The sequence below is a fragment of the Hyla sarda genome, chromosome 9 (assembly GCF_029499605.1).
Source record: "Hyla sarda isolate aHylSar1 chromosome 9, aHylSar1.hap1, whole genome shotgun sequence".
Lineage (NCBI taxonomy): Eukaryota > Metazoa > Chordata > Amphibia > Anura > Hylidae > Hyla > Hyla sarda.
The window spans coordinates 3222-18204 of record NC_079197.1 but is presented as its reverse complement, the minus strand read 5'-3'; the positions used below and the strand labels follow the sequence as shown (position 1 = coordinate 18204).

The 14983-nt window shown below is 53.0% G+C and overlaps 1 protein-coding gene across 5 annotated transcripts in view; it reads left to right on the top strand.

The window, feature by feature from the left end:
* Positions 1-14756, top strand: part of VAV2 (vav guanine nucleotide exchange factor 2) — a gene marked incomplete at its 3' end in the record, with an annotated part of 122489 nt that extends 107733 nt beyond the window's left edge. For 2 of the 5 annotated variants that reach the window (XM_056538562.1, XM_056538561.1), the window contains 6 exon segments: positions 3154-3222; positions 8196-8292; positions 11812-11826; positions 13943-14041; positions 14482-14550; positions 14656-14756. In XM_056538562.1, coding sequence (XP_056394537.1) covers positions 3154-3222; positions 8196-8292; positions 11812-11826; positions 13943-14041; positions 14482-14550; positions 14656-14756 — 450 coding nt within the window. 5 annotated transcript variants of the gene reach the window in all.
* Positions 14757-14983: the final 227 nt, after the last annotated feature.

Below are 14983 nucleotides of genomic sequence, written 5' to 3'. Positions count from 1 at the left end.
TTCCTGTTTCCTCCTTCTTCCTGTTTCCTCCTTCTTCCTGTTTCCTCCTTCTTCCTGTTTCCTCCTTCTTCGTGTTTCCTTCTTCCTGTTTCCTCCTTCTTCCTGTTTCCTCCTTCTTCCTGTTTCCTCCTTCTTCCTGTTTCCTCCTTCTCCCTCTTTCCTTCTTCTTCCTGTTTCCTCCTTTGTGTTTCCTTATTCTTCCTGTTTCCTCCTTCTTTGTGTTTCCTTCTTCCTGTTTCCTTCTTCTTCCTGTTTCCTCCTTCTTCCTGTTTCCTCCTTCTTTGTGTTTCCTTCTTCCTGTTTCCTCCTTCTTCCTGTTTCCTTCTTCTTCCTTTTTCCTTCTTCTTTGTTTCCTTATTCTTCCTGTTTCCTCCTTCTTCCTGTTTCCTTCTTTGTGTTTCCTCCTTCCTGTTTCCTTCTTCTTCCTGTTTCCTCCTTCTTCCTGTTTCCTTCTTCTTCCTGTTTCCTTCTTTGTGTTTCCTTCTTCTTCCTGTTTCCTCCTTCTCCCTCTTTCCTCCTTCTCCCTCTTTCCTCCTTCTCCCTCTTTCCTTCTTCTTCCTGTTTCCTCCTTCTTCCTGTTTCCTCCTTCTTCCTGTTTCCTCCTTCTTCCTGTTTCCTTCTTTGTGTTTCCTCCTTCCTGTTTCCTTCTTCTTCCTGTTTCCTCCTTCTTCCTGTTTCCTCCTTCTTCCTGTTTCCTCCTTCTTCCTGTTTCCTCCTTCTTCCTGTTTCCTCCTTCTTCGTGTTTCCTCCTTCTTCCTGTTTCCTCCTTCTCCCTCTTTCCTTCTTCTTCCTGTTTCCTCCTTCTTCCTCTTTCCTTCTTCTTCCTGTTTCCTCCTTCTTCCTGTTTCCTCCTTCTTCCTGTTTCCTCCTTCTCCCTGTTTCCTCCTTCTTCCTGTTTCCTTCTTCTTCCTGTTTCCTCCTTCTTCCTGTTTCCTCCTTCTTCCTGTTTCCTCCTTCTTCCTGTTTCCTCCTTCTTTGTGTTTCCTTCTTCCTGTTTCCTCCTTCTTCCTGTTTCCTTCTTCTTCCTGTTTCCTTCTTCTTCCTGTTTCCTTCTTCTTTGTTTCCTTATTCTTCCTGTTTCCTCCTTCCTGTTTCCTTCTTCTTTGTGTTTCCTCCTTCCTGTTTCCTTCTTCTTCCTGTTTCCTCCTTCTTCCTGTTTCCTTCTTCTTCCTGTTTCCTTCTTTGTGTTTCCTTCTTCTTCCTGTTTCCTCCTTCTCCCTGTTTCCTCCTTCTCCCTCTTTCCTCCTTCTCCCTCTTTCCTCCTTCTTCCTGTTTCCTCCTTCTTCCTGTTTCCTTCTTCTTCCTGTTTCCTTCTTCTTCCTGTTTCCTCCTTCTTCCTGTTTCCTCCTTCTTCCTGTTTCCTCCTTCTTCCTGTTTCCTCCTTCTTCCTGTTTCCTCCTTCTCCCTCTTTCCTTCTTCTTCCTGTTTCCTCCTTCTTTGTGTTTCCTTCTTCTTCCTGTTTCCTCCTTCTTCCTGTTTCCTCCTTCTTCCTGTTTCCTCCTTCTCCCTCTTTCCTTCTTCTTCCTGTTTCCTCCTTCTTCCTCTTTCCTTCTTCTTCCTGTTTCCTCCTTCTCCCTCTTTCCTTCTTCTCCCTGTTTCCTCCTTCTTCCTGTTTCCTTCTTCTTTGTGTTTCCTTCTTCTTCCTGTTTCCTCCTTCCTGTTTCCTCCTTCTTCCTGTTTCCTCCTTCTCCCTCTTTCCTTCTTCTTCCTGTTTCCTCCTTCTTCCTGTTTCCTTCTTCTTCTTTGTGTTTCCTTCTTCCTGTTTCCTCCTTCTTCCTGTTTCCTCCTTCTTCCTGTTTCCTCCTTCTTCCTGTTTCCTCCTTCTTCCTGTTTCCTCCTTCTCCCTCTTTCCTTCTTCTTCCTGTTTCCTTCTTCTTCCTGTTTCCTTCTTCTTTGTGTTTCCTTCTTCTTCCTGTTTCCTCCTTCTTCCTGTTTCCTCCTTCTCCCTCTTTCCTTCTTCTTCCTGTTTCCTCCTTCTTCCTCTTTCCTTCTTCTTCCTGTTTCCTCCTTCTTCCTGTTTCCTCCTTCTTCCTGTTTCCTCCTTCTTCCTGTTTCCTCCTTCTTCCTGTTTCCTCCTTCTCCCTCTTTCCTTCTTCTTCCTGTTTCCTCCTTCTCCCTCTTTCCTTCTTCTTCCTGTTTCCTCCTTCTTCCTGTTTCCTCCTTCTTCCTGTTTCCTCCTTCTTCCTGTTTCCTCCTTCTTCCTGTTTCCTCCTTCTTCCTGTTTCCTCCTTCTTCCTGTTTCCTCCTTCTTCGTGTTTCCTTCTTCCTGTTTCCTCCTTCTTCCTGTTTCCTCCTTCTTCCTGTTTCCTCCTTCTTCCTGTTTCCTCCTTCTCCCTCTTTCCTTCTTCTTCCTGTTTCCTCCTTTGTGTTTCCTTATTCTTCCTGTTTCCTCCTTCTTTGTGTTTCCTTCTTCCTGTTTCCTTCTTCTTCCTGTTTCCTCCTTCTTCCTGTTTCCTCCTTCTTTGTGTTTCCTTCTTCCTGTTTCCTCCTTCTTCCTGTTTCCTTCTTCTTCCTTTTTCCTTCTTCTTTGTTTCCTTATTCTTCCTGTTTCCTCCTTCTTCCTGTTTCCTTCTTTGTGTTTCCTCCTTCCTGTTTCCTTCTTCTTCCTGTTTCCTCCTTCTTCCTGTTTCCTTCTTCTTCCTGTTTCCTTCTTTGTGTTTCCTTCTTCTTCCTGTTTCCTCCTTCTCCCTCTTTCCTCCTTCTCCCTCTTTCCTCCTTCTCCCTCTTTCCTTCTTCTTCCTGTTTCCTCCTTCTTCCTGTTTCCTCCTTCTTCCTGTTTCCTCCTTCTTCCTGTTTCCTTCTTTGTGTTTCCTCCTTCCTGTTTCCTTCTTCTTCCTGTTTCCTCCTTCTTCCTGTTTCCTCCTTCTTCCTGTTTCCTCCTTCTTCCTGTTTCCTCCTTCTTCCTGTTTCCTTCTTCTTCCTGTTTCCTCCTTCTTCCTGTTTCCTCCTTCTTCCTGTTTCCTCCTTCTCCCTCTTTCCTTCTTCTTCCTGTTTCCTCCTTCTTCCTGTTTCCTTCTTCTTCGTGTTTCCTCCTTCTTCCTGTTTCCTCCTTCTTCCTGTTTCCTTCTTCTTTGTGTTTCCTCCTTCTTCCTGTTTCCTTCTTCTTTGTGTTTCCTTCTTCGTGTCTTAATTCCTTATTTTCTTTCCATGCAGATCGTTCCCGTCAGAAGACACAACGGAGAATGAGGACGACGTGTACCGGAGCCTGGAGGAGCTCGCCGAGTGAGTAACCACCGCCGGTCACATGACTCCGAACACACTCCGCCATATGTACTATGCAACTCACACTCCACCCCAGGATGTTACATCCTGTCTTATCCTCCAGAGCTGCACTCACTATTCTGCTGTTACATCCTGTCTTATCCTCCAGAGCTGCACTCACTATTCTGCTGTTACATCATGTCTTATCCTCCAGAGCTGCACTCACTATTCTGCTGTTACATCCTGTCTTATTCTCCAGAGCTGCACTCACTATTCTGCTGTTACATCCTGTCTTATCTTCCAGAGCTGCACTCACTATTCTGCTGTTATATCATGTCTTCTCATCCAGAGCTGCACTCACTATTCTGCTGTTACATCATGTCTTATCCTCCAGAGCTGCACTCACTATTCTGCTGTTACATCATGTCTTATCCTCCAGAGCTGCACTCACTATTCTGCTGTTACATCATGTCTTATCCTCCAGAGCTGCACTCACTATTCTGCTGTTACATCCTGTCTTATCTTCCAGAGCTGCACTCACTATTCTGATGTTACATCCTGTCTTATCCTCCAGAGCTGCACTCACTATTCTGCTGATACATCATGTCTTATCCCCCAGTACTGCACTCACTATTCTGCTGTTACATCATGTCTTATCCTCCAGAGCTGCACTCACTATTCTACTGTTACATCGTGTCTTATCCTCCAGAGCTGCACTCACTATTCTGATGTTACATCAGGTCTTATCCTCCAGAGCTGCACTCACTATTCTGCTGTTACATCAGGTCTTATCCTCCAGAGCTGCACTCACTATTCTGCTGTTACATCAGGTCTTATCCTCCAGAGCTGCACTCACTATTCTGCTGTTAATCATGTCTTATCCTCCAGAGCTGCACTCACTATTCTGCTGTTACATCATGTCTTATCCTCCAGAGCTGTACTCACTATTCTGCTGTTATATCCTGTCTTATCCTCCAGAGCTGCACTCACTATTCTGCTGTTACATCATGTCTTATCCTCCAGAGCTGTACTCACTATTCTGCTGTTATATCCTGTCTTATCCTCCAGAGCTGCACTCACTATTCTGCTGTTACATCATGTCTTATCCTCCAGTGCTGCACTCACTATTCTGCTGTTACATCCTGTCTTCTCCTCCAGAGCTGCACTCACTATTCTGCCGTTATATCATGTCTTCTCATCCAGAGCTGCACTCACTATTCTGCTGTTACATCATGTCTTATCCTCCAGAGCTGCACTCACTATTCTGCTGTTACATCCTGTCTTATCCTCCAGAGCTGCACTCACTATTCTGCTGTTACATCCTGTCTTATCCTCCAGAGCTGCACTCACTATTCTGCTGTTACATCATGTCTTATCCTCCAGAGCTGCACTCACTATTCTGCTGTTATATCATGTCTTATCCTCCAGAGCTGCACTCACTATTCTGCTGTTACATCCTGTCTTCTCCTCCAGAGCTGCACTCACTATTCTGCTGTTACATCCTGTCTTCTCCTCCAGAGCTGCACTCACTATTCTGCTGTTACATCCTGTCTTCTCCTCCAGAGCTGCACTCACTATTCTGCTGTTACATCCTGTCTTCTCCTCCAGAGCTGCACTCACTATTCTGCTGTTACATCATGTCTTATCCTCCAGAGCTGCACTCACTATTCTGCTGTTACATCCTGTCTTCTCCTCCAGAGCTGCACTCACTATTCTGCTGTTCCTCTGTCTCCTCTGAGGGTCATGTGATGCTCTGGATAGCAGTGTTGGTCGTCCTCCCGCTCGCTCTCCTCTGACATCTTTCCCCCTCCGGTCGGAATGATTTTGGGCTCCGAGTCGTCACCTGAGGCAAAATGTAGCATCTGGCTGAGCTGTGCCGACAACCTGCGCCGCGCCTGAACCGCACGCTTCACCGGACGCCACAAGGGAAACATCACCAGCTGTTAACCCCTTCTCTCCCGCTGATTAGGAGCCGACTTGTTTCTTGTTTATAGTGGGGGACATGAGCAAAACCATCCATGGCGGCCATCGCAGGGTTAACCGTGGGATTTGTTTGTTTCTTGATAATTCTCTAAAAGGGTCTGTCAATAATGGCGCAAAAATCCACAGGAAATCTGTACCCTGGTCCAACGCCCCCCGCGCCATTCTTCACTATACCCCAGTGCCACCACCCCTCCCCCCACGCCATTCTTCACTATACCCCAGTGCCCCCCCTGCGCCATTCTTCACTATACCCAGTGCCACACACCCCTGCGCCATTCTTCACTATACCCAGTGCCACACCCCCCGCGCCATTCTTCACTATACCCCAGTGCCACACACCCCTGCGCCATTCTTCACTATACCCCAGTGCCACACACCCCTGCGCCATTCTTCACTATACCCCAGTGCCACACACCCCCGCGCCATTCTTCACTATACCCCAGTGCCACACCCCCCTGCACCATTCTTCACTATACCCCAGTGCCACACACCCCCGCGCCATTCTTCACTATACCCCAGTGCCACACCCCCCTGCGCCATTCTTCACTATACCCCAGTGCCACACACCCCTGCGCCATTCTTCACTATACCCAGTGCCACACACCCCCGCGCCATTCTTCACTATACCCCAGTGCCACACCCCCCTGCACCATTCTTCACTATACCCCAGTGCCACACACCCCTGCGCCATTCTTCACTATACCCCAGTGCCACACCCCCCTGCACCATTCTTCACTATACCCCAGTGCCACACCCCCCTGCACCATTCTTCACTATACCCCAGTGCCACACACCCCTGCGCCATTCTTCACTATACCCAGTGCCACACACCCCTGCGCCATTCTTCACTATACCCAGTGCCACACCCCCCGCGCCATTCTTCACTATACCCAGTGCCACACACCCCTGCGCCATTCTTCACTATACCCAGTGCCACACCCCCCGCGCCATTCTTCACTATACCCCAGTGCCACACACCCCTGCGCCATTCTTCACTATACCCCAGTGCCACACACCCCTGCGCCATTCTTCACTATACCCCAGTGCCACACACCCCCGCGCCATTCTTCACTATACCCCAGTGCCACACACCCCCCGCGCCATTCTTCACTATACCCCAGTGCCCCCCCTGCGCCATTCTTCACTATACCCCAGTGCCACACACCCCTGCACCATTCTTCACTATACCCAGTGCCACACACACCCCCGCGCCATTCTTCACTATACCCCAGTGCCACACACCCCCGCGCCATTCTTCACTATACCCAGTGCCACACACCCCCGCGCCATTCTTCACTATACCCAGTGCCACACACCCCCCTGCGCCATTCTTCACTATACCCCAGTGCCACACACCCCCCTGCGCCATTCTTCACTATACCCCAGTGCCACACCCCCCTGCACCATTCTTCACTATACCCCAGTGCCACACACCCCTGCACCATTCTTCACTATACCCCAGTGCCACACACCCCTGCGCCATTCTTCACTATACCCCAGTGCCACACACCCCCGTGCCATTCTTCACTATACCCCAGTGCCACACACCCCCGTGCCATTCTTCACTATACCCCAGTGCCACACACCCCTGCGCCATTCTTCACTATACCCCAGTGCCACACACCCCCCCGCACCATTCTTCACTATACCCAGTGCCACACACCCCCGCGCCATTCTTCACTATACCCAGTGCCACACACCCCCGCGCCATTCTTCACTATACCCCAGTGCCACACACCCCCGTGCCATTCTTCACTATACCCCAGTGCCACACACCCCCGCGCCATTCTTCACTATACCCAGTGCCACACACCCCTGCGCCATTCTTCACTATACCCCAGTGCCACACACCCCCGCGCCATTCTTCACTATACCCCAGTGCCACACACCCCCGCGCCATTCTTCACTATACCCCAGTGCCACACACCCCCGCGCCATTCTTCACTATACCCAGTGCCACACACACCCCCGCGCCATTCTTCACTATACCCAGTGCCACACACCCCCGCGCCATTCTTCACTATACCCCAGTGCCACACCCCCCGCGCCATTCTTCACTATACCCCAGTGCCACACCCCCCGCGCCATTCTTCACTATACCCCAGTGCCACACACCCCCGCGCCATTCTTCACTATACCCCAGTGCCCCCCCTGCGCCATTCTTCACTATACCCCAGTGCCACACACCCCCCGCGCCATTCTTCACTATACCCCAGTGCCCCCCTGCGCCATTCTTCACTATACCCCAGTGCCACACCCCCCGCGCCATTCTTCACTATACCCCAGTGCCACACACCCCCGCGCCATTCTTCACTATACCCCAGTGCCCCCCCTGCGCCATTCTTCACTATACCTCAGTGCCACACACACCCCCCCCCCCCCCCCCCCGCGCGCCGTTCTTAACTATACCGCAGTCCCATGTGCCACCCTACGATATCAGGGTTTATTATCCTCTATGGCGGACAGTAGATATGATCGCTGTTTTAGCGCCTCTGCCCGCCGCCTGCGATATTTCTCCTTAATCTAAAGCGGCTCTTCGTCTGTCATTGATGGATATTATCGGGCAGATGGCGGCCGGGAAAGCGCCACTTCCAATTAAACCGGTAGCGGAGCCGACAGATGGAGCAGACGGGCGCTTGTCTAGTTAATCAGACGATGGAGCCGCCATGTTGTCATATATCAGGGAGGTCGCCAGGACGAAGAATGGCGGGACCCCTGTACTGTGATCAATGTGCAGCCATATGTAATGATCAGGTCTGTTCTCAGCTGAAGGGCTGTTACAATGTGTCAGTGCAGAGGTGATCAGCACAAATCTCTCCTGGCCTGATGGTTTGTTACAATGTGTCGGTCTGGACTGTAGACTCCTATCTGAGGATTCTGAAGACTTGATACAATTGGGTCACTTACTTCCTGTTGGCCTGTGGCTTGAGGCTCCTCCCCCTAGGACATGTTGGTGGCGCCCAGTCTGGCGATGTCTGTCCCCTCTCTACCCGTGTCTCTTCTCTCCACAGTGAGCATGATTTGGGGGAGAACGACACGTACGATGTTCCCTGCGAGGAGGACGACATTTACGAAGACATCATCAAGGTGGAGAATCAACAACCCATGGTGAGTGCCGCCATCTACACCGCCAGTGACTCCCCCCGCCATCTACCCCGCCATCTACACCGCCAGTGACCTACCCCGCCATCTACACCGCCATCTACACAGCCAGTGACTCCCCCGCCATCTACACCGCCATCTACACAGCCAGTGACTCCCCCGCCATCTACACAGCCAGTGACTCCCCCGCCATCTACACAGCCAGTGACTCCCCCGCCATCTACACAGCCAGTGACTCCCCCGCCATCTACACAGCCAGTGACTCCCCCGCCATCTACACTGCTAGTGACTCCCCCGCCATCTATACCGCCATCTACACTGCTAGTGACTCCCCCCGCCATCTACACCGCCAGTGACTCCCCCCGCCATCTACACCGCCATCTACACCGCCAGTGACCTACCCCGCCATCTACACAGCCAGTGACTCCCCCGCCATCTACACAGCCAGTGACTCCCCCGCCATCTACACAGCCAGTGACTCCCCCACCATCTATACCGCCATCTACACTGCTAGTGACTCCCCCGCCATCTATACCGCCATCTACACAGCCAGTGACTCCCCCGCCATCTACACTGCTAGTGACTCCCCCGCCATCTATACCGCCATCTACACTGCTAGTGACTCCCCCGCCATCTATACCGCCATCTACACTGCTAGTGACTCCCCCGCCATCTATACCGCCATCTACACTGCTAGTGACTCCCCCGCCATCGACACCGCCAGTGACCTACCCCGCCATCGACACCGCCAGTGACCTACCCCGCCATCGACACTGCCAGTGACCTCCCCCGCCATCGACACTGCCAGTGACCTCCCCCGCCATCGACACTGCCAGTGACCTCCCCCGCCATCGACACTGCCAGTGACCTCCCCCGCCATCGACACTGCCAGTGACCTCCCCCGCCATCGACACTGCCAGTGACCTCCCCCGCCATCGACACCTCCAGTGACCTCCCCCGCCATCGACACTGCCAGTGACCTACCCCGCCATCGACACTGCCAGTGACCTACCCCGCCATCGACACTGCCAGTGACCTACCCCGCCATCGACACTGCCAGTGACCTACCCCGCCATCGACACTGCCAGTGACCTACCCCGCCATCGACACTGCCAGTGACCTACCCCGCCATCGACACTGCCAGTGACCTCCCCCGCCATCGACACTGCCAGTGACCTCCCCCGCCATCTACACCGCCAGTGACTTCCCCGCCATCGACACCGCCAGTGTCCTCCCCGCCATCTACATCTCCACCCCCCAGTGATCTCCCCCGCCATCTACATCTCCACCCCCCAGTGATCTCCCCCGCCATCTATATCTCCACCCCCAGTGACCTCCCCCGCAATATACATCTCCACCCCCCAGTGACCTCCCCCGCAATATACATCTCCACCCCCCAGTGACCTCCCCCGCCATATACATCTCCACCCTCAGTGACCTCCCCCGCCATATACATCTCCACCCCCAGTGACCTCCCCCGCCATCTACACCGCCAGTGACCTCCCCCGCCATCTACACCGCCAGTGACCTCCCCCGCCATCTATATCTCCACCCTCAGTGACCTCCCCCGCCATCTACATCTCCACCCCCCAGTGACCTCCCCCGCCATATACATCTCCACCCTCAGTGACCTCCCCCGCCATATACATCTCCACCCTCAGTGACCTCCCCCGCCATCTACATCTCCACCCCCCAGTGACCTCCCCCGCCATCTACATCTCCACCCCCCAGTGACCTCCCCCGCCATCTATATCTCCACCCCCCAGTGACCTCCCCCGCCATATACATCTCCACCCTCAGTGACCTCCCCCGCCATATACATCTCCACCCCCAGTGACCTCCCCCGCCATATACATCTAAACCCCCCAGTGACCTCCCCCGCCATATACATCTCCACCCCCCAGTGACCTCCCCCGCCATATACATCTCCACCCTCTGTGACCTCCCCCGCCATCTACATCTCCACCCCCCAGTGACCTCCCCCGCCATCTACATCTCCACCCCCCAGTGACCTCCCCCGCCATCTACATCTCCACCCCCCAGTGACCTCCCCCGCCATCTACATCTCCACCCCCCAGTGACCTCCCCCGCCATCTACATCTCCACCCTCAGTGACCTCCCCCGCCATATACATCTCCACCCCCCAGTGACCTCCCCCGCCCTCGACATCTCCACCCCCAGTGACCTCCCCCGCCATCTACATCTACATCTCCACCCCCCAGTGACCTCCCCCGCCATTTACATCTCCACCCTGTGACCTCCCCCGCCATATACATCTCCACCCTCAGTGACCTCCCCCGCCATATACATCTCCACCCTCAGTGACCTCCCCCGCCATCTACACCGCCAGTGACCTCCCCCGCCATCTACATCTCCACCCTCTGTGACCTCCCCCGCCATCTACATCTCCACCCCCCAGTGACCTCTCCCGCCATATACATCTAAACCCCCCAGTGACCTCCCCCGCCATCTACATCTCCACCCCCCAGTGACCTCCCCCGCCATATACATCTCCACCCCCCAGTGACCTCCCCCGCCATCTACATCTCCACCCCCCAGTGACCTCCCCCGCCATCTACATCTCCACCCCCCAGTGACCTCCCCCGCCATCTACATCTCCACCCCCCAGTGACCTCCCCCGCCATATACATCTCCACCCCCCAGTGACCTCCCCCGCCCTCGACATCTCCACCCCCAGTGACCTCCCCCGCCATCTACATCTACATCTCCACCCCCCAGTGACCTCCCCCGCCATATACATCTCCACCCTGTGACCTCCCCCGCCATATACATCTCCACCCTCAGTGACCTCCCCCGCCATCTACACCGCCAGTGACCTCCCCCGCCATCTATATCTCCACCCTCAGTGACATCCCCCGCCATCTACATCTCCACCCTCAGTGACCTCCCCCGCCATCTACATCTCCACCCTCTGTGACCTCCCCCGCCATCTACATCTCCACCCCCCAGTGACCTCTCCCGCCATATACATCTAAACCCCCCAGTGACCTCCCCCGCCATCTACATCTCCACCCCCTGTGACCTCCCCCGCCATATACATCTCCACCCCCCAGTGACCTCCCCCGCCATCTACATCTCCACCCCCTGTGACCTCCCCCGCCATCTATATCTCCACCCCCCAGTGACCTCCCCCGCCATATACATCTCCACCCTCAGTGACATCCCCCGCCATCTACATCTCCACCCTCAGTGACATCCCCCGCCATCTACATCTCCACCCTCAGTGACCTCCCCCGCCATCTACATCTCCACCCTCTGTGACCTCCCCCGCCATCTACATCTCCACCCCCCAGTGACCTCCCCCGCCATCTACATCTCCACCCCCCAGTGACCTCCCCCGCCATATACATCTCCACCCTCAGTGACCTCCCCCGCCATATACATCTCCACCTTAGTATTAATAGTATTGGGAGCAGTAGGACTATAAGCCCCGCATGTCATCCATTATAATTATGATATAAATGTCCTTTTCACTGTTCTCTCGTCTCCTTCTCCTCGCTGCAGATTCGGTACATGCAGGTAAGGGGGCGCTCTGCGTCATGTGTGTAACATGTTATGTTTCTTCATGTGGTCAGGTGAAGGGGCGTCATGGTCTCCGCCCTCCTGGGATAAGAAACAACTGACTGAGCTGGGGCCCTCAATAAACCCCTGACTAAATAATACCGCCACACCACAATCACATAGTGACTAAATAATACCGCCACACCACAATCACATAATGACTAAATAATACCGCCACACCACAATCACATAGTGACTAAATAATACCGCCACACCACAATCACATAATGACAAAATAATACCGCCACACCAGGATCACATGACTAAATAATACCGCCACACCACAATCACATAGTGACTAAATAATACCGCCACACCACAATCACATAATGACAAAATAATACCGCCACACCTCAATCACATAGTGACTAAATAATACCGCCACACCACAATCACATAATGACAAAATAATACCGCCACACCTCAATCACATAATGACAAAATAATACCGCCACACCTCAATCACATAGTGACTAAATAATACCGCCACACCACGATCACATAATGACTAAATAATACCGCCACACCACAATCACATAATGACAAAATAATACCGCCACACCTCAATCACATAGTGACTAAATAATACCGCCACACCTCAATCACATAGTGACTAAATAATACCGCCACACCAGGATCACATAGTGACAAAATACCGCCACACCACAATCACATAGTGACTAAATAATACCGCCACACCACAATCACATAATGACAAAATAATACCGCCACACCTCAATCACATAGTGACTAAATAATACCGCCACACCACGATCACATAATGACTAAATAATACCGCCACACCACAATCACATAATGACTAAATAATACCGCCACACCACAATCACATAATGACTAAATAATACCGCCACACCAGGATCACATAATGACTAAATAATACCGCCACACCAGGATCACATGGTGACTAAATAATACCGCCACACCACGATCACATAATGACTAAATAATACCGCCACACCAGGATCACATGGTGACTGACTTCGGGGAGTCAGGTGTTTCTGCAGCCTCCCATCACATGACTTCTATGTAATAGATCCCTGGCTAGCCTCCCGACGTTTCTCCAGAGCACGGGGCTTATCAGGGGCAGTCACATTCTAAGGGTCTGTTCACACCTACAGGTTCTGCAGATTTTGTGCAGCCGATTCTGCTCCCAGATAATATGCAGCAGATCCTGTAGGTGTGAACAGACACTTAAAGGGGTACTCACACCCCGCACACATTTAGTCCGAACGCTGGGAGTAGTGTCGTCGTGACCACACCCCTCTGGACACAAAGACACGCCCCCTCAATGCAAGTCTATGGGAGGGGGCGTGGTGGCCACACACCCTCCCATAGACTTACATTGAGGGGGTGTGGCATGATGTCATGACCCTCGCAGCCCGCACCCAGCATTCCGAACTAAAGGGGTTGTTGTAAACAGTTACATGGGACTGCACAGGACTGGAGCGGTTACATTTGTCTGCACAGGACGGGAGCGGTTACATGGGACTGCACAGGACGGCAGCGGTTACATGGGACTGCACAGGACGGGAGCGGTTACATTGGACTGCACAGGAAGGGAGCGGTTACATGGGACTGCACAGGAAGGGAGCGGTTACATGGGACTGCACAGGACGGGAGCGGTTACATGGGACTGCACAGGAAGGGAGCGGTTACATGGGACTGCACAGGAAGGGAGCGGTTACATGGGACTGCACAGGAAGGGAGCGGTTACATGGGACTGCACAGGAAGGGAGCGGTTACATGGGACTGCACAGGAAGGGAGCGGTTACATGGGACTGCACAGGACGGGAGCGGTTACATGGGACTGCACAGGACGGGAGCGGTTACATGGGACTGCACAGGACGGGAGCGGTTACATGGGACTGCACAGGACGGGAGCGGTTACATGGGACTGCACAGGACGGGAGCGGTTACATGGGACTGCACAGGACGGGAGCGGTTACATGGGACTGCACAGGACGGGAGCGGTTACATGGGACTGCACAGGACGGGAGCGGTTACATGGGACTGCACAGGACACTGATCTCTGGTTTCTTCTTTGTCTCCTCAGAAGATGGGAATGACAGAAGACGACAAGAGGAACTGCTGCCTGCTGGAGATCCGGGAGACGGAGGACCGCTACTACCACACGCTGGAGGAGATCCGACTGGTGAGGGGCGGGGGACCCCTATCTCGTGTCATGTGACCCCCTATAACGTGTCATGTGATCCCCTATAACGTGTCATGTGACCCCTATAACGTGTCATGTGACCCCTATCATGTGACCCCCTATCTCGTGTCATGTGACCCCCTATAACGTGTCATGTGACCCCCCTATCTCGTGTCATGTGACCCCCTATCTCGTGTCATGTGACCCCCTATAACGTGTCATGTGACCCCCTATCTCATGTCATGTGACCCCCTATCATGTGACCCCCTATCTCGTGTCATGTGACCCCCTATCTCGTGTCATGTGACCCCCTATCTCGTGTCATGTGACCCCCTATCTCGTGTCATGTGACCCCCTATCTCGTGTCATGTGACCCCCTATAACGTGTCATGTGACCCCTGACCTCACTGCCCGCACTAATGTCCTGTCTTCTCTTGTAGAATTACATGTTACCCCTCAAGCTGATCCTGCCCCCCGCGGAGATCACCGTCATCTTCATCAACCTGGAGGTGAGCGCCCGCACCGTTACCATGTGACCACCACTGTAGATTGTGAGCTCTGCTGTCATTGTTATCCGGTCCAGGTCACATGACCTCCTCTGTTCTTTCCTCCAGGAGCTTATAAAGGTTCACTTCAACTTCCTGCGGACCATCGAGCTGTCCATTATGTCCGGCGGCAGCAGCATCGGCCAAGTCTTCCTGGACTACAAGGAGAGGTGCAGTATAATCTACAGACACCCCCTGCTGGGCGGAGGAGGTAGTGCAGTGTATCCTAGAGAGAGTGGGGAGTATAACCCCCAGCAGGCAGAGAGTACTGTCCATACATCCAAGAGAAGTGGTACTGTGCACTGTCCATACATCCAAGAGAAGTGGTACTGTGCACTGTCCATACATCTAAGAGAAGTGGTACTGTGCACTGTCCATACATCCAAGAGAAGTGGTA